General features: G+C 43.3%; 1 protein-coding gene across 2 annotated transcripts; it reads right to left on the bottom strand.

Moving 5' to 3' along the window:
• Window positions 1-408: 408 nt before the first annotated feature.
• On the bottom strand, window positions 409-26,337 carry NEK5 (NIMA related kinase 5). 2 transcript variants are annotated; one of them, XM_081906161.1, is made up of 23 exons: window positions 26,209-26,337; window positions 22,771-22,908; window positions 22,402-22,498; window positions 21,630-21,727; window positions 20,246-20,329; window positions 19,595-19,665; window positions 18,838-18,924; window positions 17,676-17,730; window positions 16,743-16,943; window positions 15,625-15,691; window positions 12,693-12,832; window positions 9,295-9,491; window positions 8,188-8,254; window positions 7,895-8,002; window positions 6,822-6,905; window positions 6,547-6,654; window positions 6,308-6,388; window positions 5,891-5,953; window positions 5,525-5,648; window positions 5,027-5,152; window positions 3,759-3,896; window positions 2,211-2,340; window positions 409-1,083 (listed from the first exon to the last, which is right to left on the bottom strand). In XM_081906161.1, exons 2-23 carry the CDS (start codon window positions 22,885-22,887, stop codon window positions 861-863), a joined length of 2,466 nt encoding a protein of 821 aa, XP_081762287.1. In that variant the 5' UTR covers window positions 22,888-22,908; window positions 26,209-26,337; the 3' UTR covers window positions 409-860. The 2 variants fall into 2 exon arrangements, with proteins under 2 accessions (XP_081762287.1, XP_081762288.1); XM_081906162.1 differs by lacking the exons at window positions 22,402-22,498; window positions 22,771-22,908; window positions 26,209-26,337 and having other exon boundaries at window positions 20,246-20,298.
• Between the last annotated feature and the right edge of the window lie 1,006 nt (window positions 26,338-27,343).

Here is a 27,343-nt window from a genome sequence, read left to right as displayed (position 1 = left end):
TATAGGGACAGAAGCTCACAAAACTGAATTCTCTATACAGAAAACCCTCACATTAGATAAAAGCTAGGTGGGTAACCTTTCGCCATGGCCAGAGATGATGGGAGTTGTAGTTCAGCGGCATCTGGAGGGCTAGAGGTTCCCCACAGCTGCCTTAACATGGAGTTTAGTGTCAATTACATTTTTTGGGAGGGGCATTTAATCACGAATGATCACCTACGCCCCAAGGCAGTCTACAGTAGAACAGCTTCAATAAAGATTTCTTATCCTGCTGGTTAAATCTAGTAAGGCATCAGCATAAGAAATCACACAATGTGTGTGTGTGTGTGATGATGACTGATCTATAGCAGCCCTAAGCATACAGCTATAAACAAACACCAGCCTTTCTTAACTGGGGGTCCCCCATACCCTTGGAGGCATGCAAGGGAAATAGCCATGGTGACATTCCCTTAAAAAAACCACACCTATTCTATTATATAGGCTATGCTGCAAGGTCTCTAGCTGAGTAAGACTTGTGGGGGAAAGATTAATAAAGTGCTTCCGTATCAAGACGTCGACTTGTTCTGGGCTGCAAATCCCTAATGATGTTTTTATATCTAAGTAACATTATAATACACAACTGGAGAATGAGGAACTAAATCTTGTAAAGGCTCTGGGGATAATGTCAAAATGCAGGAAAGCAGGGAACCAGTCATGTAAAGTTGGTTAAACTGAACTGCCTTGCACTACCTGGACCGTACCCTCTCACCTCTGTAATTATGATCCCAAATAGTTGTTGATAAGCCTAGAAAGAGATAACCATTTCTTAAAACACATTCCACTAGCTACCAGTCATTCTTAAGGAACTATTCCCCAAGAGAGTGTTAACTGATTGTTCCTTCCTGTTTGTCTGTAGTCAGGTTAATATCCTCTTCCAAACTTTCAATGGATTGAAGGTTACCATTGGATACTGCTTCTTTTTTCAGTTCATCTGTGTCTTCTGTTTCAGCTGGGGCTTTTATAATCTCCTCTTGAAGAGATGTTACTACTTTTTCCAGGGATTCTACCAGTTCATCCCTCAATTCATCCTCAGATTCTTCAAAGTTACTGCATTAACAGATTAAATTAATAGGATAAAACGGCTATTACTTACAATTCTTGATCAAGTTATCATACAGTGGTGCCCCGCAAGACGAATGCCTCGCAAGACGGAAAACCCGCTAGACGAAAGGGTTTTCTGTTTTGGAGGTGCTTCGCAAAACGAATTTCCTACGAAAATGTCTTGCGAGTTCCTGCGGGGTTTTTTTCCTTTCCCCCCCTTTTTCCCAAGCCACTAAGCCGCTTATCAGCTGATCCGCTAAGCCTCTTAACAGCTGATCTGCTAAGCCGCTTAACAGCTGATCCGCTAAGCCGCTTATCAGCTGATCTGCTAGGCCGCTTATCAGCTGATCTGCTAATAAGCTGATCCGCTAATCCGCTTATCAGCTGATCCGCTAAGCCACTAATAGTGCTAATCCGCTAATGGGCTTGCTTCGCAAGACGAAAAAACCGCAAGACGAAGAGACTCGCGGAACGGATTCTTTTCATCTTGCGAAGCACCACTGTAATGTTGAATTTCTAAACTGGCCAATATTTATCAATTTTTATCATTTTTGAAAATGTGAGAGCTGGTTTATGTGTTAATGGGGCCGTACACAGTTACCTTGTGAGGGTACAGAGTTCCCATCTCACCAGCTTTAAGACATCAGCAGGACTGTCTGAAAGTGCTATTCGTTTAAGCCAGGGGTGCCTAAGACTTTTTGGCTCAAGAGAGACCTCTTAGTAGGAGTCAGCAAAGAGCAGTATGAAAGTATTTGCTGTTCCTCCTGTTTTTCATCCTTCAGTGCTGGTTCACACAATGTTGAGATTGAGAGCCAAGTATTCAGTTCTGGAATTTTCGCTTCACAAAGCTTGCTATTCAACCTATTTTTACTAAATTATCAATTTGCCCACTGTCAGTACTTTATATTAAACATGAGCTGAAGTGTACGTTAAGACACCTTTCAAAGCAAACAGCACCCTAGTTTTAAGCAATAATACTAATTTATCTAGACAGAACTATGCTATTAAATTGGTGATTCTCCCCATTCTATACATTTGTCACAAATCTAAAGGTTTCAACAGCTCAAAAATACTGTTGCATAAGAGTCTTTTATGTTATGCTGATACTGTCAAAGAAGCAAAGGCTGACTTACGTATCATCGTCATCAGATCTTGGATCAAGCCTTTCTTCATCCACTTCAACAGCAGCATCCACTTCTGATTCAGAACTCGCTTCTGAATCAGCTTCATCATTTTTCGGAGTGCATGAAGTTACTGTCTCTTCTGAAGCAGAAAATGTTTTAGTTGGTTTTATTGTGTTTTAAAGATTGTAAGCCACTTTGAATTTACAGCAAGGAGTGTGTGTAAACCTACAGAGCAGGGTTGGCCAATGTGTCACCATTTGGTTTATACCTGATGCTAATCTAATTTAAATATATGGGGCCAGTTCACATGAGGTAGCCCACAGAGAACTGCCTTCCAAATGTGGGGCTGCTTCCAAATTCACAATTTTACATACCTTGCATAAAGACACTCTCTCTGTTTGTGTGAAGTGGTACTTCCAGGTGGGTTAGTGGACAAGTGGTCACTATTGCTAGCCTGATAGAGGTGGCCCCTTGCTCAGACCAAGGATTCAATGTGACCACCTTTTTTAATGTTCAGGAACCAAACTTCATATAAGCTCAGTGAGGAATAATTCTGCTTGAAACACTGAACTGAGCCTTCTGCTGGAATTGAAAAATATATAAGACTCTACAGCAGGCTTCCTCAACCTCGGCCCTCCAGGTGTTTTTGGCCTACAACTCCCATGATCCCTAGCTAGCAGGACCAGTGGTCAGGGATGGTGGGAATTGTAGTCTCAAAACATGTGGAGGGCCGAGGTTGAGGAAGCCCGCTCTACAGCTTTCTCATAAGTTCCTGGATAGGGATCATTAAGTTTGGGATTACTAGGCAATCTTTCACATTGTTTCATTACCGTGAAGCTTCTTAACTTTCCAATTTATCCTGCAATTGATAATTGGTTGTATATGATGTTTGGGCACAATTTTACTGTAGGCAACTTTCCCCATTTACTTCATGCCTACGTGTTGTCTTTATATCATGGTATGTTAAAAATATCATGACTGATTGTTTTCAAACCATCCTGTTGCTTTCTTTATGCTCAGTATTGTGTACTGAGGTATGAACTGTTTTAGGGCAGTTCAAGCTTCCACCCTCAATCTGTGTGCTTGTTGTGCGTAGGTTAAGTGCATTGATATATTCAGTAAGGTAAAAGGTAAAGGGACCCCTGATCATTAGGTCCAGTCGTGGCCGAATCTGGGGTTGCGGCACTCATCTCGCTTTATTGACCGAGGGAGCCGGTGTACAGCTTCCAAGTCATGTGGCCAGCATGATGAAGCCACTTCTGTCGAACCAGAGCAGTGCACGGAAACGCCGTTTACCTTCCCGCCGGAGCGGTACCTATTTATCTACTTGCACTTTGTGCTTTCGAACTGCTAGGTTGGCAGGAGCTGGGACCGAACAACGGGCGCTCACCCTGTCGCGGGGATTCGAACCACCGACCTTCTGATCGGCATGTCCTAGGCTCTGTGGTTTAACCCACAGCGCCACCCACGTCCGTGATATATTCAGTAGCTGCACGCAGTGTCAAATAAATGTCAGATGTGACTATCAAGTAGCAAAATATGTAAGTAGCAACTTACTGTGTTCTTCGGCTTGGCATAAAGTGTCACTGGCGCATTCTGCTTCAGCTAGCATGTTCATCAGTGTCCCAGGTGATTCTTGGCTCCATTTTCTCCTGTTTTCAGGGAATTCTGGAGGCATCAAGCTAACCTGGCCCACTGAGAAATAATAATACATTAGTACACTCACTCTGCATTATCAAGGCTTTCATGTAAAACTAGCCCCACTGCATTTCACCTCCAAATGTCAAGAACTTTCTGCCTTCTGCTTCCTCTCTTGCTCCTGTACAGTGGTACTTCGGGTTACAGACGCTTCAGGTTACAGACTCCGCTAACCCAGAAATAGTACTTCGGGTTAAGAACTTTGCTTCAGGATGAGAACAGAAATCACGCAGTGGCGGCAGCGGGAGGCCCCATTAGCTAAAGTAGTGCTTCAGGTTAAGAACAATTTCAGGTTAAGAACGGACCTCCAGAACGAATTAAGTTCTTAACCCGAGGTACCACTGTAATCATAATTCATCCTTCTACTAAGGTGCATTCATTTGCCGACACTTTTGCTCAGGCAACAGCACCGTGGAACATTTTTTCCAAAGACAAAATATTTGTAGGACAGGAAGATGATAGTTTAAAGTATTTCTAAACTAAGACAAAACAAGTCTTAGGGGCCTCTGGTGGGTTAGGAGGTTCATGAACCATTTCAGAAAACAGCTGAATACAGCTGAATGGATGATGACTATAGAGATAGGGAGCGAATAGAGGACGGGTTGCAGACCTTTTCAGACAAAACGTAGAATTAAAATAGCTCTGAGCAAGCACACTAGGCTAGGAATGGTCAGGAAACAGCCTGCTCATAGTCTAGCTTAGCACCCACAAGTACCGTATTTTTTGCTCTATAAGACTCACTTTTTCCCTCCTAAAAAGTAAATGGAAATGTGTGTGCGTCTTATGGAGCGAATGCAGGCTGCGCAGCTATCCCAGAAGCCAGAACAGCAAGAGGGATTGCTGCTTTCGCTGCGCAGCAATCCTTCTTGTTGTTCTGGCTTCTGAGATTCAGAATATTTTTTTTCTTGTTTTCCTCCTCCAAAAACTAGGTGCGTCTTGTGGTCTGGTGCGTCTTATAGAGCAAAAATACGGTACTTTTTTAGGGATGCCTCTCTTGCACTTTGGGAACTATGGAAATGATATTTCAGGTCACAGTAGGGCACCCTTCTGAAATGCCCACTGTATTTCACATTTAAAAGAACCAAGTGGAGTCAGTAACATTCAGAAAATGCTTCCCAAGAGATTACCTGCTTCATCCATGGTAGTGGATGTAGAAGAAATATCTGCATTTTCTAGAAGATTCAGAAGAGTCTGTGGGACTGATGTTTGCCAGTGTTTTCTGTTTATTATGGCATCATCTTCATTGTCACCACCTAAGGGAAAGGAGATTACCTTCAATTGCTTTTAAATCTAAATGGATAAAAATCTGGTGTTAATTTTGAGACACAAAGGTCCATTGGTTGATTTTTCAGCACATATATTGTAATGAAGTTATGCATGGAACCCATTCTTGTTATATACTGATTACATATTATCACTGGCCTAACAAAACTAAAACAAAAAAACTGGTGACAAGACAGTATCATTATATGCCCAACACAAAAAACAAACAAAAGTTATACAAATAAGCTCTAAGAAATACAGGTTTACATAATATGAGCAACAGAAAGAACATGAAGGAATGTAACTGCAAATGAATAATGGGAACAGCACACCAAAACGTCTAGCAATTTAGAGAAGCACACCTGTTTCCCAACACTGTAATTCTAGTAGTGCTTTGTCTATATGATCATCACAGATGTTTGTCAGTTTTTTCTTAAGGTTTTCTCCATCTTCAAAAGTTAGGGCTTCATTAAGTTTATCACATTCCTAAAATCAAAAGAAACAATGCACATTGAGAACTTACTCAATTCATGCACATAGGCCCACATGCAGCAGTAAACCACAGTCAAAAATAAATTACGGCTTTATGAATGAGGAGTGTGCTTCTCTACGGTATTCAATCATCTCGGCTCTCTTTGAGCATAACAATCTATGAGGCTTAGCTTGTTTTTCTCCAGGTAAACCGTTTTCTAGGCTAACCTGGTGTAACATATAACAATAGCCCATACCTCTTTATCTTTCTGGAAATCTGAAACACCATCTTTCAGATCAATCTGAAACTTTACACCTCCCTGAAAAAAGAAAAAAAAAAAGAGTTACCAACTATCACAGACATATATTTTAAAGAATCCTCATGCCATCATCTGAAATACAGGCAGAGGAGAGCATGATGCTGATTATCATTCCTCCAGTCCAAGGGAAGGCAGCAATCCACTCATGTGCTTTCAGTTTTTCCTCTCCCTTCCCCAGGACGGGATTTTGTGGAAGAGTAGATTAGGAAAGAAAATAGGAAAAGACAGCATATACCTCCCACTTACCTGAAATGGCCATCACATGCATGATCATCACTGGCTGACATAGTCACCTGAAACCCCATTTTCAGAGCTATCAGTATACAAAATGAAGAGAAGAATATTATCTTTAACCTTTGCTTTGTGTTTTCTTTCAAGGAAATTTTCCTCCTGCGAGTGATGTACTCCAATTTGTCTCAGGTTTTGCTCAAGATCCTTGTAAGACCAAAAAAAAAAGTTAACAGGCACAAAAATGAAGTATGCTCTTATTATATTTTGATAAAGCACAGTCAACCATGTTAAAAAACTGTGACCTTTTCCCATTAATGTAAACATTTCAACTATCACATTGTACCATACAGAGGTGCTAATACCTGAACTGGTTCATCTTGTCCTCCAGGAATAACATAATTATAAGTAGGTTGGCTCTCAGTCTTTCTCTGTTTCACAATATATGTCTTGTCCTTTATATTTTTATTCTCCTTTAAAACAGAATATATTCAATTAAAAATGTTTCTAATTTGAAATAAACGGTGATACATATGTAGAATTGCTTGTGCATGCAGTGAGAACTTTGAATCAGTTTGCCACATTTTGGAAAGGGAGGTGTGAGAAAGCTCTAGTAAAAGTTTGGTGCAGTGAAATTTACCTCTAGAGATTCTGCTTTACGTCTAATTTCATTTACTTCACTGTGGTACTGCTGACGAATTTTCTGCAGCTGTTTCAGGTATTCCTGTTAAACATCAGATTTAAAAAAAAATGTGTACCCACAAGAAACTTTAGAAGCAACATGCTATATCAGTAACAGCATTAACAGCAAAATTTTATGCATGTCCATTCAGGAATTCCATTGTGTTCAGGAGAGCTTATTTGATGTGTAAAGGACTTTGGCAAATATCAGTACAGTATTTAAATATGTGTACACACACACACACACACACACACACAAAACTATGAAGATTTTAAGCTTTCTTAAACAGCAGCTTCCCAAGCATGACGGCACACTACTTTGGGAACTAAATGACCTTTCACTTGCATGAAGTGGTCTGCTCAATAATAATAATAAATTTATCTAAGTAGCTGCCAAACAGATAGATGGCATATATAGATGGCACAGTGTCGATGGCTCCAGAATGTATAACTATTTTTGCCCTAACAAATAGGGTAGTGCTTAAAAGCAACACTGCCTGTATTCCCATCCTAAAAAGAACGCCTGTACTATGGTTTTACAGTAGCAGATTTACATGGATCAACGTGAATCATATGGGACATGGGTGGCACTGTGGGTTAAACCACAGAGCCTAGGACTTGCCAATCAGAAGTTCGGCGGTTCGAATCCCCGCGACGGGGTGAGCTCCCATTGCTCGGTCCCTGCTCCTGCCCACCTAGCAGTTCGAAAGCACGTCAAAGTGGAAGTAGATAAATAGGTACCGCTCCGGCGGGAAGGTAAACGGCATTTCCGTGAGCTGCTCTGGCTCGCCAGAAGCGGCTTAGTCATGCTGGCCACATGACCCGGAAGCTGTACGCCGGCTCCCTGGGCCAATAAAGCAAGATGAGCACAGCAACCCCAGAGTCGGTCACGACTGGACCTAATGGTCAGGGGTCCCTTTACCTTTACGTGAATCCTGCCCCCAGCATGTGCATAAATATAAGACTCTATGATTCCTATTACAGTTTCCTTGACCCATAGCCCAAGGGAGCACTAACATTGCTCTTTCTTACCTGTTCTTTCATTTTATTTTTTTGAGCAAAGGCTCTCAACTGCTCTTCCTTCATCTCCTGATTCTGCATTTGAAAATACTGCCTGTCAGCAGAAGATGGGCGCAATCCCTGTATGCAAAATAATGGAAACATACAAAATGTAAACATTTCTGAACCCACCCCACTGAATGGAAAAGTAAAATGTAGTTCGAGTTTTTTTTCTTGCTAGTGCATTTTTAAATATCACTCTATTTGCCCTTCCATTGCTTATCGGTTTCAGTTTGTTATTCTATCTTATTGGAAGAAATGCTTACAAGTTGCTTCTCTACTTTTATCTTGTATTGCTGGGCATTGTATCGTCTCTGAAGATATTCTGCAGGCCTGGAAGAAACAGGAACATCAGCGAAAGTCTGAAGCTGGATTCCAAGTTTCATTAGTAAACTTTACTGAATACAAAAACTATAGATTAAAAGGTTAATCCTTTTCACGCTGCTTCTGTATTGTTCAGTCATAAATGGTCTAGCAAGCCCATACTCTCCCCACCTGAAGCTGAATAATCATCAACCACATATATGCCCACAGGATCAATTCCATCTGAGGGACGGGCACTGTTATAGGTGACACGTTTTGTTTTGCAGTTGTAATAAATTTATCTTTTAGCATCTTAGCACTCATATTTTGAAACTCCATGTCTACTGATACCAGATAGGCACTGTACAGTGGTACCTCGGGTTAAGTACTTAATTCGTTCCGGAGGTCTGTCCTTAACCTGAAACTGTTCTTAACCTGAAGCACCACTTTAGCTAATGGGGCCTCCTGCTGCTGCCATGCCACCAGAGCACGATTTCTGTTCTCATCCTGAAGCAAAGTTCTTAACCTGAAGCATTATTTCTGGGTTAGCGGAGTCTGCAATCTGAAGCGCATGTAACCTGAAGCATATGTAACCTGAGGTACCACTGTACTTTTTTCGGCACCTGCTAAAAACATTTTTGTTTAGCCAAGTCTATCTAGACTAGTGGGTGCTGTTATGTATTTTAATCTGGTTTTGGTTTGTTGCTGATTTTTTTAAAAAAAGTTTTAAATATTTTTGTAACTTTTAAAAATTGATCGTGCTGTTTTTATTCTTTTTGCCAACCGCTTTGAAGTTTTACTACGATTGAATGGTATATAAATGTTATGCAATAAATAAAACAAATGCTGCTGCCACAACATATGTTGCAGACAAACCTGCACTTATTCAGTATCACTTCAGAATTTCAAAGTTGAACATGAGTTGAAATCAATGCGCTTTAGTTTACCTAATTTGGTGTGGGATCAAACTGAAAGCAAGCAAGCAAGCAAACAAAATCTTGCCAATTCTTACACAGTCAAGAATACCCATGTCAAAATCATGAGATATACTCAAGAAAAAAAAACCCTACCAGTGAGGTGGTGGTGGTGGTGGTTTTTGTCCTTTCTGCTTATAATACTCTTCCAATCTTTCGCTGATACAAGGATCATCACCCTGCTCAAAGGGCCTTTTCTGCAAGTTTTCAAGTTTCATATAATAATGGCCATAGTGCCCCCTCATTCTGGCAGCTTCTGATTTCCCACACATCTTCAACCGAGGACCCCAGGGCTGGAAACGTCATACATATTAAAATGATGAAGGCAAGAAATCCACTGACTCTGAAGTTATCCTTTTGCTAAATCGTATTGTTAAAGCACATCACTTCCTGGGCCTAGTGATTAGCACCCAATGGTATACTTTTCCATACTCTCCAACATTTCTCTGAAGAAAATAGGACGTCCTGTTCCATAATAATAATTTCACTATTTATACCCCAGCCATCTGACTGGGTTGCCCCAGTCACTCTGGGCTGCTTCCAACATATATAAAAACCTAACATGAAACATTTAAAAAACTTCCGCATACAGGGCTGCCTTCAGATGGCTCAGGGGTTAGATAACTCCATACCCTTCAACGTTTCTCGGATGAAAATAGGGATGCCCTAAGGAAAAATGGGACATTCCGGGATCAAATCAGAAACTAGGACAACTTCTGTAAATCTGGGACTGTCCCTGGAAAATAAGGGCACTTGGAGGGTCTGCCATTCTTGAAATTGAAGAAGTTTGGTCCTGATCAGTGTCTGGACACAAGACCACTGAGAACCTCATTCAAGACTCAACCTTTCTGATGAGAATCGGGGTATAAACATAAAATAGCAAGCATATTCCATTTCCCATTCTTCTGCTTTTCCCCCAAATTTTTTTTATTCATTTTATAACACAAATAAAGAACACAAACAGAAAAAGAAACAATACAATCAAATTCTTGTCCTTATTTTTCTAAACATTGTTAAGTGGGCTTCCCCAAGTCCCACCTATCTGATTTTCATTTTACTTCATCTTTAGCAGTTTACATATATCATAGTTTCTAGCCATCTTTTTTTTTTTAATGACACTTAAAATAACTTCATGTTTTATCGCTTACCAATAATATTATTTTAAAATACAGTATCTTCTACTTCTAACCCTACAGCCTATATCCACTTCCAAAGCTATTCTAAGATTTAAATATTAACGTATTTTTTCAAATGTTCCTTAAACTTCTTCCAGTCTTCTTCCACCGTCTCTTCTCTCTGGTCTCGGAGTCTCCTGGTCAGTTCGGCAAGTTCCATATAGTCCATCACCTTATGCTTTCTCTGTGCACACAGCATTCTGCTAAACGATATTTATGACTCCTATCAATATATCTCATGTGAACCCATTAACTCCTTTGGCCTGCTGATGGGCTAAACAACTGAACACCACAAGTGCCTAATCATTCTCCCTACCCCTCTGGGGCAATCTCATTAGGCACCCACGCCTTCCTCTTGATCTAACTTTAAGAAGGAAAGTGAGTACGGTAATTTGCAAGTGCTCAGGGACTTTTTAGGTTAGTTGTGTGATCTGGATCAAGAGTGATGTATAACAGCAGATTTACAGGTGGTAGATGACCGCAGTCAAGCTTGCAAAAATGTATCATTTGCCCGATAATAAATGTTGGAAATGTAAAGAAAATGAAGGTACATTCTATCACCTTTGGTGGACGTGCCCAAGGATTAAGGCTTTCTGGGAAATGATCTATAATGAAATGAAAAAGGTATTTAAATATACCTTCCTGAAGAAACCAGAGGCTTTTCTCCTGGGCATGGTCGGCCAATTGGTGTCAAAGAAGGATAGAACTTTTTTTATGTATGCAACAACAGCAGCAAGAATGCTTATTGCGAAGTACTGGAAGATACAGGATCTACCCACTCTGGAAGAATGGCAGATGAAGGTGATAGACTATATGGGACTGGCAGAAATGACCAGCAGAATCCGAGACCAGGGAGAAGAGTCAGCGGAAGAAGATTGGAAGAAATTTAAAGACTATCTACAGAAATATTATAAAATTAATGAATGTTAGAATGATGCCAGATAGAAATTAAGTAGTTTTCAGCTGTAATGTTATAAGAGAATATGGAAAAAAGGTTTATAAGTAGGTTAAAAAAATATTGATAAGGATTTGCTGAACTAACAATTGAATTGGAATACAAAAAAGGGAGGTACGAAGAGGTCTGGGAAATAAGTTAATGAAAAATAAGTTATTGAAATTTTGTGTGTTTTTAAGTATTTTCTGTTTTGTATTTTTGTTATATTTTTCTTTTTTCTTTTTGATTTTCTTTTTACTGTATTAATATTGAAAACTTTAATAAATATCTTATAAAAAAAGAGTGATGTATAACAGCAAAGTGTGGCTTGCACATCCCTTTAAAGAGGCACAGACTTAAGATCAAACTAGATACAGAACATAGCTTTGAATCTGCTACTTAGTTTTCTTTTAATAAAAAGGTGAGAATCCTAACAACAGCTAAGAGGGACCATTATATAGATTAGGGCCTCAGAATTGCTTTTTGATTTTTAAAAAATACAAGGGCAGAATAAGGAAAAAAATTCCAGAATCAGATTCAAAGACACATATAACCTCACATCTAGTTTGACCCTAATTTGCCTATTTGTCAAACACTGTTAAATTAGTCGATACAGGAATAATAGACCTGTGGCCTTCCAGATGTTAGACTCCAGCTCCCATCAGCCCCAGCCAGCATGACCAATATTTAGGGATAATGGGTACTGGAGTTCAGCGACACCTGAAGGGTCACTCATCCTTGAATTAGTGCCATCTACTGGGTGGCGCTGTGGGTTAAACCACAGAGCCTGGGACTTGCCAATCAGAAGGTCAGCGGTTTGAATCCCCGCGACGGGGTGAGCTCCCATTCCTCGGTCCCTGCTCCTGCCAACCTAGCAGTTCAAAAGCACGTCAAAGTGCAAGTAGATAAATAGGTACCACTCTGGCAGAAAGGTAAACGGCGTTTCTGTGCGCTGCTCTGGTTCGCCAGAAGCAGCTTAGTCATGCTGGCCACATGACCTGGAAGCTGTACGCCGGCTCCCTCGGCCAGTAAAGCGGGATGAGCGCCACAACCCCAGAGTCGGTCACCACTGGACCTTTACCTTTACTGCTGCAAAGTGAAAGCACATGACAAATAAAGAACTCTATTAAATAATTACTGTACTTTTCCATCTATAAGATGTCCCCATGTATAAGACACCCCCTCTTTTGGGGGACTCAAATGGGGGGGAGATGTATCCGTGTATAAGACGCCCCCTAATTTTTGACATTTTTAAGGGGGAAAACTTCTTATACATGGGAAAATATGGTAATTACCAAGAGAACTTTAATTACTATTATTATTATTATTATTACTACTACTACTACTACTACTACTACTACTACTACTACTACTACTACTACTACCTGATTAATAGGATCCTGAGGCCTTGAAGGAGCTTTCCATTCATTTTCATACATTATTTCTTGTTTTCTGGGAAGCATCTCCAGCTTGATTTTGGGTGAATGACGATCATGGATTCTTGATTTCTGAACTTCAGGAGCTCCTTTGATAATTAAATAAGGTTTTGATAATTATTTCCAGTATCATACTCCTATGCCCCTCCCCTTCAAAACCCCAGAATGACCAGCAGCATACACTGAGTTGGGAATCCTGTTTGGCACCAAATGTGCAGTTCGGCTCCAATTAAATATGCTCCAAAATGTGAGCACTCAGGTAATGAGAATTACTCCTGAGAAATGCTTCCTAAAGTACCTACCACCATCTATTTCTATTGATCTAAAACATTCTTCTAGTTCCAGTGAGAAGGGAACTAACATTACCTGGCTCAGTCTACCTCATCTGGGAAAGGGTGTAGCGTTTGCCTCTGTGGTTGGCGCACAATGCACTGGTAATACATAGGCCCACCTTTTACTAGAACAGTGTTTCCCAACCTTTTTTGGGCAAAGGCACACTTCTGTCATGAAAAAAATCTCGAGGCACACCACCATTAGAAAATGTTAAAAAAATTAACTCTGTGCCTATATTGACTATATAAAAAGTACAGTGGTGCCTCGCAAGACAAAATTAATTCGTTCCGCAAGTCTCTTCGTCTTGCGAGTTTTTCGTCTTGCAATGCACGGTTTCCCATAGGAATGCATTGAAAATCAATTAATGCGTTCCTAGGGAAACCGCCTTCAGACCAGGTCCGGGGACAGTCTGTCCCCCGACCTCTTCTGAAGGCTGGGGGGGACGGGGACAAGGGCTTTTCTTCCCACTGCCAGCCTTCAGAAGGCTGTTCTGAAGGCTGGCGGTGGGAAGAAAAGCCCTTCTTCCCACCTCCTGCCCCGCAAGCTCCGGGGACAGGAGGGCTTTGCTGCCGACCGCCAGCATTTTAAAAGCCCCTGCTGTCCCGGGGCGATTTTAAAATGCTGGCGGGCAGGAGCGAAGTCTCCGCTGCCCCGAGGAGATTTTAAAATGCTGGGGGTCGGCAGCGAACGCTTCGCTCCCGCCCGCCAGCATTTTAAGATCGCCCGGGGCAGCGGAGAAGTCTCCGCTGTCCCGGGAAGGCAGGCGGGGGGAGCAAAGACTTTTGCCCCCGCCTGCCTTCAGAAGAGGTCCAGGACCTCGTTCCGATGCCCGGCGGCAGGGTGCGAGGTTCCCGCCCCACCGCCCGGCATCGGGGCATCGTTCCGATGCCCGGCGGCGGGGGGAGAGGTTCCCGCCCCACCGCCCGGCATCGGGGCATCGTTCCGATGCCGGGCGGCGGGGGGAGAGGTTCCCGCCCCACCGCCCGGCATCGGGGCATCGTTCCGATGCCGGGCGGCGGGGGGAGAGGTTCCCGCCCCACCGCCCGGCATCGGGGCATCGTTCCGATGCCGGGCGGCGGGGGGAGAGGTTCCCGCCCCACCGCCCGGCATCGGGGCATCGTTCCGATGCCGGGCGGCGGGGGGAGAGGTTCCCGCCCCACCGCCCGGCATCGGGGGGGAGAGGTTCCCGCCCCACCGCCCGGCATCGGGGCATCGTTCCGATGCCGGGCGGCGGGGGGAGAGGTTCCCGCCCCACCGCCCGGCATCGGGGCATCGTTCTGATGCCGGGCGGCGGGGGGAGAGGTTCCCGCCCCACCGCCCGGCATCGGGGCATCGTTCCGATGCCCGGCGGCGGGGTGCGAGGTTCCCGTCCCCCCGCCCCGCTTCGGAGCAGCGTTCCGAAGCGGGGCGGCTGGGGCAGGTGTTCCCGCCCCCCCCGCCCCGCTTCGGAGCACCGGGAGAAGCGATCTCCCCGCAGCCCCTTGCTTCAAAAGAGGTCCGGGGGCAGCGGGGAAGAAGTGCTGCGCTTCCCGCTGTCCCCGGACCTCTTTTGAAGCAAGGGGCGGTGGGGAGAAGCGATCTCGGGCGCCGCGGCGTGCAGGCGCACTGCTCGCTGCTCTTTCCGCGCAGGCGCCTTCTCTCGCTCTTCCCACGGCACACCAGGCAAGGTCTCACGGCACACCAGTGTGCCGCGGAACACCGGTTGGGAAACACTGTACTAGAAGATGCATAAAATTAATGCTACCTATAACAGCAAAGTAATCATTCTACCCATGTGTTACACTTTAGATGACAGAATCGGAGGCCTGAATTTATTCGAGTGCAACGCTTATAAACAATATATAAACTAAAGTTTCACTCTCTTGGAGAGAAAACTACACCTGACTAAAGCAGTTCTGTGATCTTAAGAGCTCCCAGCTCAATCGTTGCAGGAGTGTTGCTGCTGATCATTCCCCCAAGCTGGCGCCGCTAATTTGACAACGACAAGAAACCAAGCTTTTAGTGTCACCAGCCCAGTTCAACAGAGATTCAGCAGGCCTCTTCGTTTCGATTTTTAAATGCCTGCTGAAAACTTTCCTATTCCGTCAGCTTATGCAGGCAATTAAGAATACATACTACCACAGTAGTTAACTGATTTTATCTTTTTATATGGCTTTTATTTTATGGTTTTATGTAGTTCTGAACCACTTTGATACGTTGTTTATTAATTAGTGTTATATAAATATTTCTATAAATACATATTTAAAATACCTGTTGATCCTACTTCTTACTTACAGCCCCAGCAGAATGGGGCCACCACCTCAAAAGCACAACTCTTAAACTAGAGCCCTATTCAGTAACAAACACACATCTGCTCAATAGTCTTGATGCTACCGTGTCCCCAAGGGGAAAGAACATGCATATTCATTATACAGCATCTTCACTGAAATTTGACTAATTATCTCAGTACCAATACCCATTTAAAACAAATTTCTCTCTCTCTCTCTCTTAAGCATTATGCTTTCATTTATATATATGTATATATAAACCTTAGTGAGCAACAGCTTGCCTGATGGCAGTGAATCTAGTGACCGTTTTCTGTGAATGACGGTGTGGCTGAATTCTTCCTCCATGATCTAAAAGCAAATATAACAGATTACACACACATGCATATCTAGCTATTTATCTATCTATCTATGCTGCATCTTTGCTAAGTGGTGATTCACTAGTACCCACCAGGCTCCGAAGGCTTGCAGATTGCAGCCTGCAGTCCGAAGCCCAGGGAGCGCAGTGCCAACTCCCACTGCGCTCCCCGGGCTTCGGGCAGCTATCCGCAAACCTTCGGAGTGTTCCCCCAGCCCACAAGCTCCGGGAGCGGCGGCAAGGCTGCACAACCTTGCCTCCGCTCCCGGACCTGTTCTGGGGGCTGGGGTCGGGGGAAGCCGTGCGCAGCCTCTCCCGGCTGGAGAGGTTGTGCGTGGCTAAAGAGGAAGCCAAGACAGCCAGCGGGATCCATCCTGCTGGCTGTCTTGGCTTCTTTGTTCTTTGGGGCTGGGGGAAAATTTTTTTTTTCTTTATTTCCCCCCCTAAAAACTAGGTGCACCCTATGGTCCGGTGCGCCCTATGGAGCAAAAAATACGGTATTTTGGGGCCCTACAATCAGTAGGGGAAGACCTGGTGGTGGTGGTGCTGCTGCTGCTGGGTGCTGCCCAGTTGGCACTACCCAATGACAGGCCCTTTTTGGTGGTGGTTCCCCATTTGCTTAATGTCCTCCTTCGTGAGGTGTTTCTTTCTCCCTCGTTATTAACCTTCAGAAAGCATTCAGAAACATTTCTGTTCACCTGGTCATTTGATGGCTCAGAGATAACATTCCCAGCAACTATTTAAAAATGTTCTTCATTGTTTGGAAATATATTTTTATTTTTAATCACCCTGTTTTACCACTTTGATGTTTGCCATGCTGGGCTCCTATAATAAATTCAGTTAATAAATACATTTTCCTGCGGAAAGCAAGCCTTAGCAGCAATTGATGTCAGACAATCCCACTCCTCAAATGTAAATTCTACACATTCACCTTAAATGGGACTACCATGTGCAAAGTGAAAAGAGGCAGAAGGGAGTGTGAAAATTACCAGGGAAGGGTTTTCCCATTTGTTTGGATTGTCTGCAGCCACAGCAGACACTCACCTCAGGGGGCAGAAAATTCTTTATTTGCTTCTCCAAAAAGGGCTTTTTCAAAATGGAGTTGATAGAAGGGCGATCTCTTGGAGATGTTTTAAACAGCTGGGATACTAATGTTCTTAATTCATATGAATACTTCATAGATACTGGTGCGAAATAGCCTCTGCAGATCTTCAGCACAAGTTGAGGCAAACTCTTGCCTTCAAACTGAAATATTAAAATACAGCCATAAATAGTAGCTGCCAAGTGTGTTATGTACTGAGTTGAGTAGGATCCAAACTGCAGCAGCCTGATTGGTCCTAGAACAATAGAATTCAGAATGCAGCAGCCTGATTGGTCCTAGAACAATAGGATTCAGAATGCAGCAGTCTGATTGGTCCTAAAACAATAGGATTCAGAATGCAGCAGTCTGATTGGTCCTAGAACAATAGGATTCAGAATGCAGCAGCCTGATTGGTCCTAGAACAATGCAACAGTATGATTGGTCGGCAGGAGCCACCCAATCCAGCTCCAGATAGAAGTGAATCCACAACCTGATTGGCCTACAGGAGAATTCCGGAATTAGCCAATCACGTGCAGCCCATTGTGTAAATAATGTATATAAAGCAGATACTTTGAGGGGACTTTCATTCCCTCCTCACCACTATGAGCTGAATAAAGAGCATGAAATCCACTCTCAACTCTGAGTGTATTTCAAAGTGACATGTGACGTTTAAATAAAAATGTTGACTCAGCATCTTTTCTGGGGAAAATATCACCATGTATGTGGCCAGGTAAAAACCCCTCAGGTCTATAATATCCTTCCTAGGCTGTCCAAGATTTAGAAGCATCGAAAGTTACAATTCTAACTGCTGCCTATGAAAAGTTCCACTTGAAACATTTTCATTCTTAGTAAATATTATATTAAACAACTTACAAATACTCTGCTAATGTACTTACAGGGTGCTTTAAAGTACAGAGTTCATATAATACACAGCCAAGGGACCATATATCTCTGTAAAAGAAAGAAATCACAGCATGGGGTGGGGAAACATTGTAAAACAAGAATATCCATCTCAACTCTGCAGTCCATAAACTAATTCATACTGTTCGTTGAAAAACAAATACAATTCACAATATATATAGTCACATCCTAGGTTCCAAATTAAGCAGCTTTCTTAATAATAAGGATGGAGATATAAAGGATGACAGAGAAGTTGCATAAAAGAGAAATAGAACAGTTAAGCTTCTAAATAAACCTGAGAGAGAGAGAGAGAGAGAGAGAGAGAGAGAGAGAGAGAGAGAGAAGTCTCAGTATTACTTGCAATATGTAAGGATCACCCATGATGTTCAGTAGATGTCATGTTTAAAGGTAAAGGGACCCCTGACCATTAGGTCCAGTCGTGGCCAACTCTGGGGTTGCGGCGTTCATCTCACTTTACTGGCCAAGGGAGCCGGAGTACAGCTTCCGGGTCATGTGGCCAGCATGACTAAGCCACTTCTGGCGAACCAGAGCAACGCACGGAAACGCCGTTTACCTTCCTGTCGGAGCGGTACCTATTTATCTACTTGCACTTTGAAATGCTTTCAAACTGCTAGGTTGGCAGGAGCAGGGACCAAGCAACGGGAGCTCAACCCGTCACGGGGATTCGAACTGCCGACCTTCTGATCGGCAAGTCCTAGGCTCTGTGGTTTAACCCACAGCGCCACCTGCGTCCCAGATGTCATGTTTACATGACAATTAATGCCTGTTGGGGTGGTGAGAGGATCCTTCAAACATATGAGCTTGGCAAACCTCTAAGAGAAAAGGTTTCTCACATTTGGGACATGGCATGTCCAACATGTAAGCAAGGAGTGCCTGGGGAGATAGATAGGCCATTGGAAGGCAGAGGCAAAACCTACAATTAAGATATTTACTATCCGCTCCTGAAAAAAGGCCTCCTTATGGGGCAATTCCAGCTGTCTAGGAGGAGGATGGAAAAGGTATGGTCACAGAATCACAGAGCTGGAAGGGTCTCCTAGTCCAATCTTCTTTGCCCAACATGGAGCTCAGACCCATGACAACACTGAATTCCTCCCATGATGTGGTTGAAATATGTGCGTCAGAAATATTCAGACTCACGTTTTGTTGTTATACGGCTTGTTCTCACAGATTTCAGGTGACAAGTAATATGGTGTTCCTACACAGGTCCGAGCAAATTCCATAGTACTAAAGGAAAGCAATGTTGAAAAATAATGGTTTTGACCAGTAAGTTTGTTATATATAGGGAAATTGGGGTAGGGGAAGCAACTATACATGCCTTCATCAATTCATCATTTGGGTACTCCAGGAGCAAATTAGAACACTACTTATATATTTCAATATGTAACAGAAAATCTGTATTCCAACCAACAGTGACATAGGAACCCTCAAATAAACCAGGATCAAAAAATGTGATTTAAGATCAGTTTGCTTAATAATCTGTTAGACTAAACCATTGTTTCCCTGGTTTAGATATAAGAGGAAACTGCAGTTTATTCAAAACTGAATTTGGAAGCTTTTAATTTGCTTCCCTCATTTATTTATTTTTTACATTTATATACCACCTTTATCTTCCAAGGAACTGTGGTGAAGACGGTTATCGTCCTCAAATAAATGGTGCTTGATGCAACCTCTTCTCTTCATTTATTGTAAACCACTTTGAGGTTTTTTACAATCAAGCGGTGTATGCATTTTATGAATAAAAATACAGTAAGGATAAATCATTGTTTAGTGTTAGCGTCAGAATAAGGCCAGTCTACATCCCACTCTCTAAACATTTCACTATCTAAAACAAAGTAATCCTTTTCAGACATAGCACGGAAAGAACAATATTGAGAGTCCATAAAATAATGCTTACTTGCTCAGCATTCTCGCAATCCCAAAGTCTCCAAGTTTTGCTATCACTCCATTATTGCTGAGAAAAATGTTCTGCAATCCATAAAAGTCATGATTTATATACCGCTTAATCACAGCTGACTCTAAGCAGCATACAAGGAATGTAATAGTATGAAAATAATGGTTGTTTAAAACTGCAAGATCAGAATTCGGTTAACATGCTGCTGAAATAAAGGCTTCAGTAGGCACTGGAAGTTCAACAAGGAGGGTGTTTGTCAGTTGGAAGGGAGTTCCATAAAAATGGAATCCACAATACTTTATAAGTCAAAACTTGGCAGCCAGTGCAGTCAGCCTGGAGTGATGTTATATGCTCACACTGTTTTGCACCAGTGAGCAATCTGGCTGCTGAATTCTGCACCAGTTTCTGAACTATCTTTGTGTGTAATGTACTGCAGTAATCTAATCTAGAGTTTACCAGAGCATAGACAATAGGCATTAGGCTATCCCTATCCAGATAGGGGCACAGCTAGGCCACCAGTTGAAGCTGATGGAAGGTGCGCTGTGCCACTGTTGTCACCTGAGCCTCAAGTGACAGCAATGGATCCCTGTCCAAGAACAGTTGTAGTTGACATACCAACCACAACTGGGAAAAAGCACTCCCCCTTTGACTTACCTGTGCTTTTACATCTCTGTGCAGAATCTTCCTGTCATGTATATGCTTCAGTCCTAAGGAGATTTGCACAAACCAACTCAAGATCTATAGGCAAAGATAAAATGTGAATACCCCATACACCACCGCCACTGTGATTTCTACTGGGGGGGGGAGGGGACTTCCTTTAAAAGGTACACATGCCAGTAAAAATGATGAATTTAATATTGTATACAATAGATATCAGAAAAAAATAAGATATACAGTGGTACCTCGGGTTAAGTACTTAATTCGTTCCGGAGGTCCGTTCTTAACCTGAAACTGTTCTTAACCTGAAGCACCACTTTAGCTAATGGGGCCTCCCGCTGCTGCTGCACCGCCGGAGCACAATTTCTGTTCTCATCCTAAAGCAAAGTTCTTAACCTGAAGCACTATTTCTGGGTTAGCGGAGTCTGTAACCTGAAGCGTATGTAACCTGAAGCGTATGTAACCTGAGGTACAACTGTACATCTCTTCGTCAAAAAGCAGGAAATAGCGATTCCAACCTCACTCTTGACATATAACCTGGACACAACTATCTATTTTACAGTGGTGCCCCGCAAGACGAATGCCTCGCAAGACGGAAAACCCGCTAGACGAAAGGGTTTTCCGTTTCGGAGGTGCTTCACAAAACAAATTTCCTATGGGCTTGCTTCGCAAGACGAAAATGTCTTGCGAGTTCCTGCGGGTTTTTTTCCCTTTCCCCCCCTTTTTCCCAAGCCGCTAAGCTGCTTATCAGCTGATCCGCTAAGCCGCTTATCAGCTGGTCAGCTAAGCCGCTTATCAGCTGATCAGCTGATCCGCTAAGCCTGCTAAGCAGCTAAGAGCGCTAATCTGCTAAACCCCTAATGGGCTTGCTTCGCAAGACGAAAAAAACGCAAGACGAAGAGACTCGCGGAACAGATTCTTTTCGTCTTGCGAGGCACCACTGTACAAGGTCAGAACATACATTTAGACATTTAGACATCTAGCTAATAGAATCTCTGGGATTAGAGTCAAACAACTTCCTAACCACTCACCCTGAGTAGCAGGCACACTTCACATTCTCTGTAGTTCTAAGTAAGCTCAGTTCAGAGTAGGTCCATCTGTTCCAGTGCCCTCAACTTCAACCCAAAATTTGCACCCAGGACCTCAGTTTGAGGCCAGCTTTTTAAAGCAGAGCAGGGAACCTGTGGTTCTCTGGATGTCGTTGGATCTCCCTCTCATCCCTGATCACTCTGCCAGAGGCACAAATTATTATGGCACTAATGATTTGGGAAATAAAAGAAAATAAAAGGCAGGATGCTAATCTCCTCCTTGTCCTTTTTCTGTGATAAATAATTGAATGGAAGAATGTAAAGAAAGGCAGTTCTTCAAAATGCAAACTTACCTTGTCCTCGTCAAATAACACTCCACGCTGCAAAATTATCCTCTTCATAAGGTCACCTCCATCACAATATTCCATAATAATATATAACTTATTTTTCTCTGTAATAAAAGGCTTATGAACAAACTTTGTATTTACAAATACAGCAATTAACCGCTTTCATGGCAACTCATATAGCAAACTTAACCAAAGCAATAAATCAGTGGGTTTTTTAAAAAAAATCTTGCCACCATCATTATTTCAAAAAATGCTTAAAGTCATTTAAAGTTTAATGTTTGTACATGGTTCCTTCTATGAGCAGTGCTGTCAGGTAATCTGTCTTGGAATAGTGATTTCAACTAAAGACCCAAATTCTCAGGCTCACAACACCAAGACACATATTCCATGCCAAACAGATTAAGATCTGGCTATCTCCAATATACTGACATTACAGATTTCCCACCTCTTGACCCCCACCCTACACTAGGTATACACAGCATTAGGGTAACTAGAAGCAAAGGAAATATGTAGTGATCCTGTGTCTTTCAAGCATGTGCAAGGAGCAACTGTTCATGGTTCTGCATGAGAAGGTAAACCACCCAAAATTAAAGGCACAAATGGTCCACTGTGAGATTGTCAATTTCCCACTACTGGGATGGAAATAATTTATTTAAATACCTTCTGATTACCCCTCTTCTACACAACTATTAAAGTTACACAATCCCTGTCCTCTTTTGCACCTGCTCATCCTGAGAGGTTTTTTTTAACAAACAAACAAAGCCATAGAAAATGAGACCTTGAAAGGCAGTGTAGAAAGCTACTATATTAGGGTGCTTCATTTTGGACAGAACAGCGACTTCTTTCTGAGAGGATTCTTTTTCTTTTCTTGGCATCTAAATTGGTTGAGAAACAAGGAAGGAGAAGCATGTGATTATTACTGTCACTTTCCCAGATGAAATTTAGAGACTTTATTTATACAGTATTGAATATTTAAATATCTACTTTTTTGTTTTGAACACATATATACATAAAGATGGGTAAATATAAAACCATTCCAAAACTATATCCAATTCCCTATGTCATGAATCATGAGTGTAGATGATGTACGTAACATCACTCTAAAAGGTAAGCGCATTTGGGACAGACGGGAGGAGAGATAATTTACCTTTGTTAAATTGATCTCCTTGATAACACATGGTTGATTGTTATCCTTTCCTTTAGCCAAGAATACTTTGCCAAAAGATCCTTCTCCAATCATTTTAATCACTTCATACTCATCCATGTTGTGGATTTAGAGAAATGTCTGTAAAACAAAAATATTTAAGTGATAGATACTTAATACAGTGGTACCACTGTTTACGAACTTAATCTATTCCGGAAGCCCATTCTTAAACCAAAACAGTTCTTAAACTGAGGTGTGCTTTCCCTAATGAGGTCTCCTGCCGTCGGTGCCCTTCCACCGTTCGGATTCCGTTCTTAGACCGAGGTAAAGCTCCCAAACCGAGACACTACTTCTGGTTTTGCAGAGTTCGTAAACCGAATAGTTTCAAAAGTTTGTCCCACAAAGATTAAAAAATGTTGATTAGGTACAATCCGAAACATTAAGAGGATATTCACACACCTACTCCATTAGAAGTGAAACGATGGAACTTATAGATTTGGGGAGAATTGCCTTTATTAAAGATTGATTATCATCACATTGACTGTGGGAGCTACACCTATTGCACATGTGAAAGAAATATACTTCTGGTTCACAAATGGCATGCAGAAGAACTCTCCTCATCCTGTCTGCTGTGAAACACACACACATCCTGTATTCCAGCCTTTGCCAAACTGGTGTTTGGGACTAAAACTCTAGCTGGGGACTGAGGATAGCTGTAGTCCAAAACATCTGGAGGGCACCAAGTTGGCAAAGGCTGCTCTACTCCATACAATAGTTAATTAAACTGGAGTAAAATGAAAAGAGCATGATGCTGCATGTGGTCCCAGGGTAGAGTACTGACATGTTCTGTTTTTAGATAGAACACTCTTCTGTTTAAAGGCTTCCTCTAATTCAGTGTTTCCCAAACTTGGGACATCAGCTGTTTGTGGACTACACCCCCATCTTCCCTAGCTAGCAAGACCAGTGGGCAGGGATGATGGGAACTGTAGTCCAAAACCAGCTGGAGACCCAAGTTTGAGAAACACTGCTCTAATTCGAAGGACAGTCTGGTTTAAAGATAAAAGGTAAAGGGACCCCTGACCATTAGGTCCAGTCGTGGCCAACTCTGGGGTTGCAGCGCTCATCTCGCTTTATTGGCTGAGGGAGCCGGCGTACAGCTTCCGGGTCATGTGGCCAGCATGACTAAGCCGCTTCTGGCGAACCAGAGCAGCGCACGGAAACGCCGTTTACCTTCCCGCCATAAATGCCTTCTATTTATCTACTTGCCCTTTGGCGTGCTTTCGAACTGCTAGGTTGGCAGGAGCAGGGACCGAGCAACGGGAGCTCACCCCGTCATGGGTATTCGAACAGCCGACCTTCTGATCAGCAAGCCCTAGGCTCTGTGGTTTAACCCACAGCACATCTCTAAAAACAGACAGCTAGAGTCCTGAAGTTACACCTGAACAGCAGATTGGTCAGATACTTCCAAACAATGGTGAGCTGTATTTTATTTCTGTTTCAATTACAGCAGTTATTTCTACCATACATATTATTGTGTGCCCACAAATGATATGCAAACCGGCATCCTCTTTCTTGGATGATGCATTCATTTTTCTTTGGGTCAATGTGTAAATGGACACTCTATAACTCACAGCACAGGTTTGCAGTCACCTTGCTGAAATCTAAGCAGGTCTGTCAGGTACTTGCTTGGATGGGAGGCGCTGCCTTCAATTCCACAAAGTGGAAAAGGCTGGCTATAAAAATGTACTAAATAACACATATAATAAAAATGTGCGGAAACAATTAAGTTTTACTCAGAGCAGACCTGCTGAAATGAATAGGCCTGAGTTAGTCATGTTCATTCATTTCAACAGAGTAAAAAATAGTTTGATGACCACCCCAGGGAAAACAAAGATCCATTTGCCACCCGAGTCATTCAAGATCTCTCCACCCCCCAAAATTGATGCATTATTCTCAAATAATAGGCCACTTGGTAGCATGAGCACACTTTTTCATGCAGCAGTTCTCAAAGTGGGAATTTGCACCTCTGGATGTGACAATGATTATCAGCAGTGCTTTTTTTTCTGGGGAGGACGCAGACCCCTAAACATTTTGTGAATCTCAGTTTATCCTCATTGAGGGGCAGTACTTCAATATGAGTAGGAAAATGAGAGTACCCCTAAACTTTATTTTTTTTTAAGGAAAAAAAAAGCACTGGTTATCAGACTTTGAGAAGCTGATCTCCCTGGATAGTTGAAATAACGAAACGAGTTCCAACAGGGTTTTGAATAACTGTGTGATCAGTTTTGTGACCGCTTCAATTTTTTCACTGCGCTCCTTTCTCTACCTTAGCCCTTCACCCGTCGATCTCCGGGGCGGTTCGCAGCACAAAAAAAGCCAAGATTAAAAAACACAAAATGCACAGTGGAAACCAGGCATACAGTGGTACCTCAGGTGAAGTACTTAATTCGTTCCGGAGGTCCGCTCTTAACCTGAAACTGTTCTTAACCTGAAGCACCACTTTAGCTAATGGGGCCTCCTGCTGCCGCCGGAGCATGATTTCTGTTCTCATCCTGAAGCAAAGTTCTTAAGCCGAGGTACTATTTCTGGGTTAGCGGAGTCTGTAACCTGAAGCATATAACCTGAGGTACCACTGCAGTGGCGTAGCTTGGGGGGTGCAGGGGGGGCCGGCCGCACCGGGCGCAACACCTGGGGGTTAAGGTTAGGGGGCGCAAATCCATGGGTTAGGGGGTGCAAATCCATGGGTTAGGGGGCGCAAATCCATGGGTTAGGGGGCGCAAATCCACGGGTTAGGGGGCGCAAATCCACGGGTTAGGGGGCACCAGTGGCTTAGCGTGGGGGGTGCAGGGGGGCCGGCCGCACCGGGCGCAACATCTGGGAGTTAGGGAAATCCACGGGTTAGGGGGCGCAAATCCATGGGTTAGGGGGCGCAAATTACTTGCCTTGCCCCGGGTGCTGGTAACCCACGCTACGCCACTGGGGGGCGCAAATCCACGGGTTAGGGTGCGCAAATCCACGGGTTAGGGGGCGCAAATCCACGGGTTAGGGGGCGCCAATTACTTGCCTTGCCCCGGGTGCTGACAACCCACGCTACGCCACTGGACCACTGTATTGAAGGGGACAGGTTAGGTTACCCAAAAACCTGTGTAGTCACCCCCCCCCAGCAGGCCTCAAGACTTTCAAATTACTTTCTCTGAGGATTCAGAGAAAGTAATTTAAAAGTCTTGAGGCCTGCTTGGAGGGTGGCTACACAGGTTTTTGTCTAGCCTAACCTGTCCCCTTCATTATAGGATAGGGCAGCGGCGAGCAATGGGGACCAAGAAGGCAGTGCACCCCCCCCCCACCCCCTCGACGTCGCTGCTTTAACGGAAAGAGGGTGGCGGTTGAGGCGGCGGCGGCGGCCTCGGGAAGGCGACCCTCCGTTTTCCCCGCGCGGGTTACCCGGGGAGCCGGCTTCCGAGTCGGGTTGTCTCCAAAGCGGGGCGCCCGGGCGCCATGGGGTGGGCGGTGGGGCTAAGCGCGTCCCTCCTCGCTCGTGAAGGGAGCAGGCCTCGTCCCCGCCCTCCGCGTTGCCAAGGCGACGGAGAGAAGAAAGACGCGCGAGCCGGTTCCGCCAACGGCCGCTCTGTGAGGGAAGGTCTCCTGCGCAGCAGGGAGGGCGGGGAAGGGCTCGCTGCCACTTACACGACACACACAAACACCCCTGTTATTGTTTAGTCTTTAAGTCGTGTCCGACTCTTCTGTTTTTTTTTAATAGATATTTATTAAGATTTTAAAAAATTATATTAAAAACAAAACATAACAACAATACAATCAAACACAAACAAAAAAAAAAGTATAATTTCATTCCCTTATTTTCTTATACCTTACTTTCCCGACTTCCCCATACCTCCCCTCTCTGTATTCCAATTTCTATTTTATTAATTCAGCAAATCCTTTCCCTTATTTTCATTTAGTTTTTAAGCCTTCTTTTCTTACTACTTATCCAATCCGGCTGGAAACCACAGTTTCGAAACCAACGTCATTCTAACATTCATTAACTTTGCAATATTTCTTGAGATAGTCCTTGAATTTCTTCCAATCTTCTTCCGCCGTCTCTCTCCCCTGGTCTCGGATTCTGCCAGTCATTTCTGCCAGTCCCATATAGTCTATCACCTTCATCTGCCATTCTTCCAAGGTGGGTAGGTCTTGTGTCTTCCAATACTTTGCGATGACCAATACTTTGCGATGATGTGTCCGACTCTTCTGTGACCCAAATGGACCGTAGCTGTCAACTTTCCCCTTTTCTTGCGAGGAATCCTATTCGGAATACAGTGGTACCTCGGGTTACAGACGCTTCAGGTTACAGACTCCGCTAACCCAGAAATAGTGCTTCAGGATAAGAACAGAAATCGGGCTCTGGCAACGTGGCAGCAGCAGGATGCCCCATTAGCTAAAGTAGTGCTTCAGGTTAAGAACAGTTTCAGGTTAAGAACGGACCTCCAGAATGAATTAAGTAATTAACCCGAGGTACCACGGACCTCCAGAATGAATTAAGTACTTAACCCGAGGTACCACTGTAAAGGAATTTCCCTTT

Source organism: Podarcis melisellensis, assembly GCF_964234715.1.
Source record: "Podarcis melisellensis genome assembly, chromosome: 3".
NCBI lineage: Eukaryota > Metazoa > Chordata > Lepidosauria > Squamata > Lacertidae > Podarcis > Podarcis melisellensis.
The sequence above is the reverse complement of the archived record's forward strand: the minus strand, read 5'-3'. Positions and strand labels throughout refer to the sequence as shown.

Excerpts from the sequence above, each read along its gene's own strand:
- NEK5 (XM_081906161.1), bottom strand. The coding sequence starts at position 22,887 with ATGGATGAGTATGAAGTGATTAAAATGATTGGAGAAGGATCTTTTGGC. Across the intron at positions 6,906-7,894 it reads AAAATAAAATGAAAGAACAG|GAATACCTGAAACAGCTGCA; the intron begins GTAAGAAAGAGC and ends GATGTTTAACAG. Across the intron at positions 5,954-6,307 it reads AAAGAAAACACAAAGCAAAG|GGAGGTGTAAAGTTTCAGAT; the intron begins GTTAAAGATAAT and ends TTCTTTTTTCAG.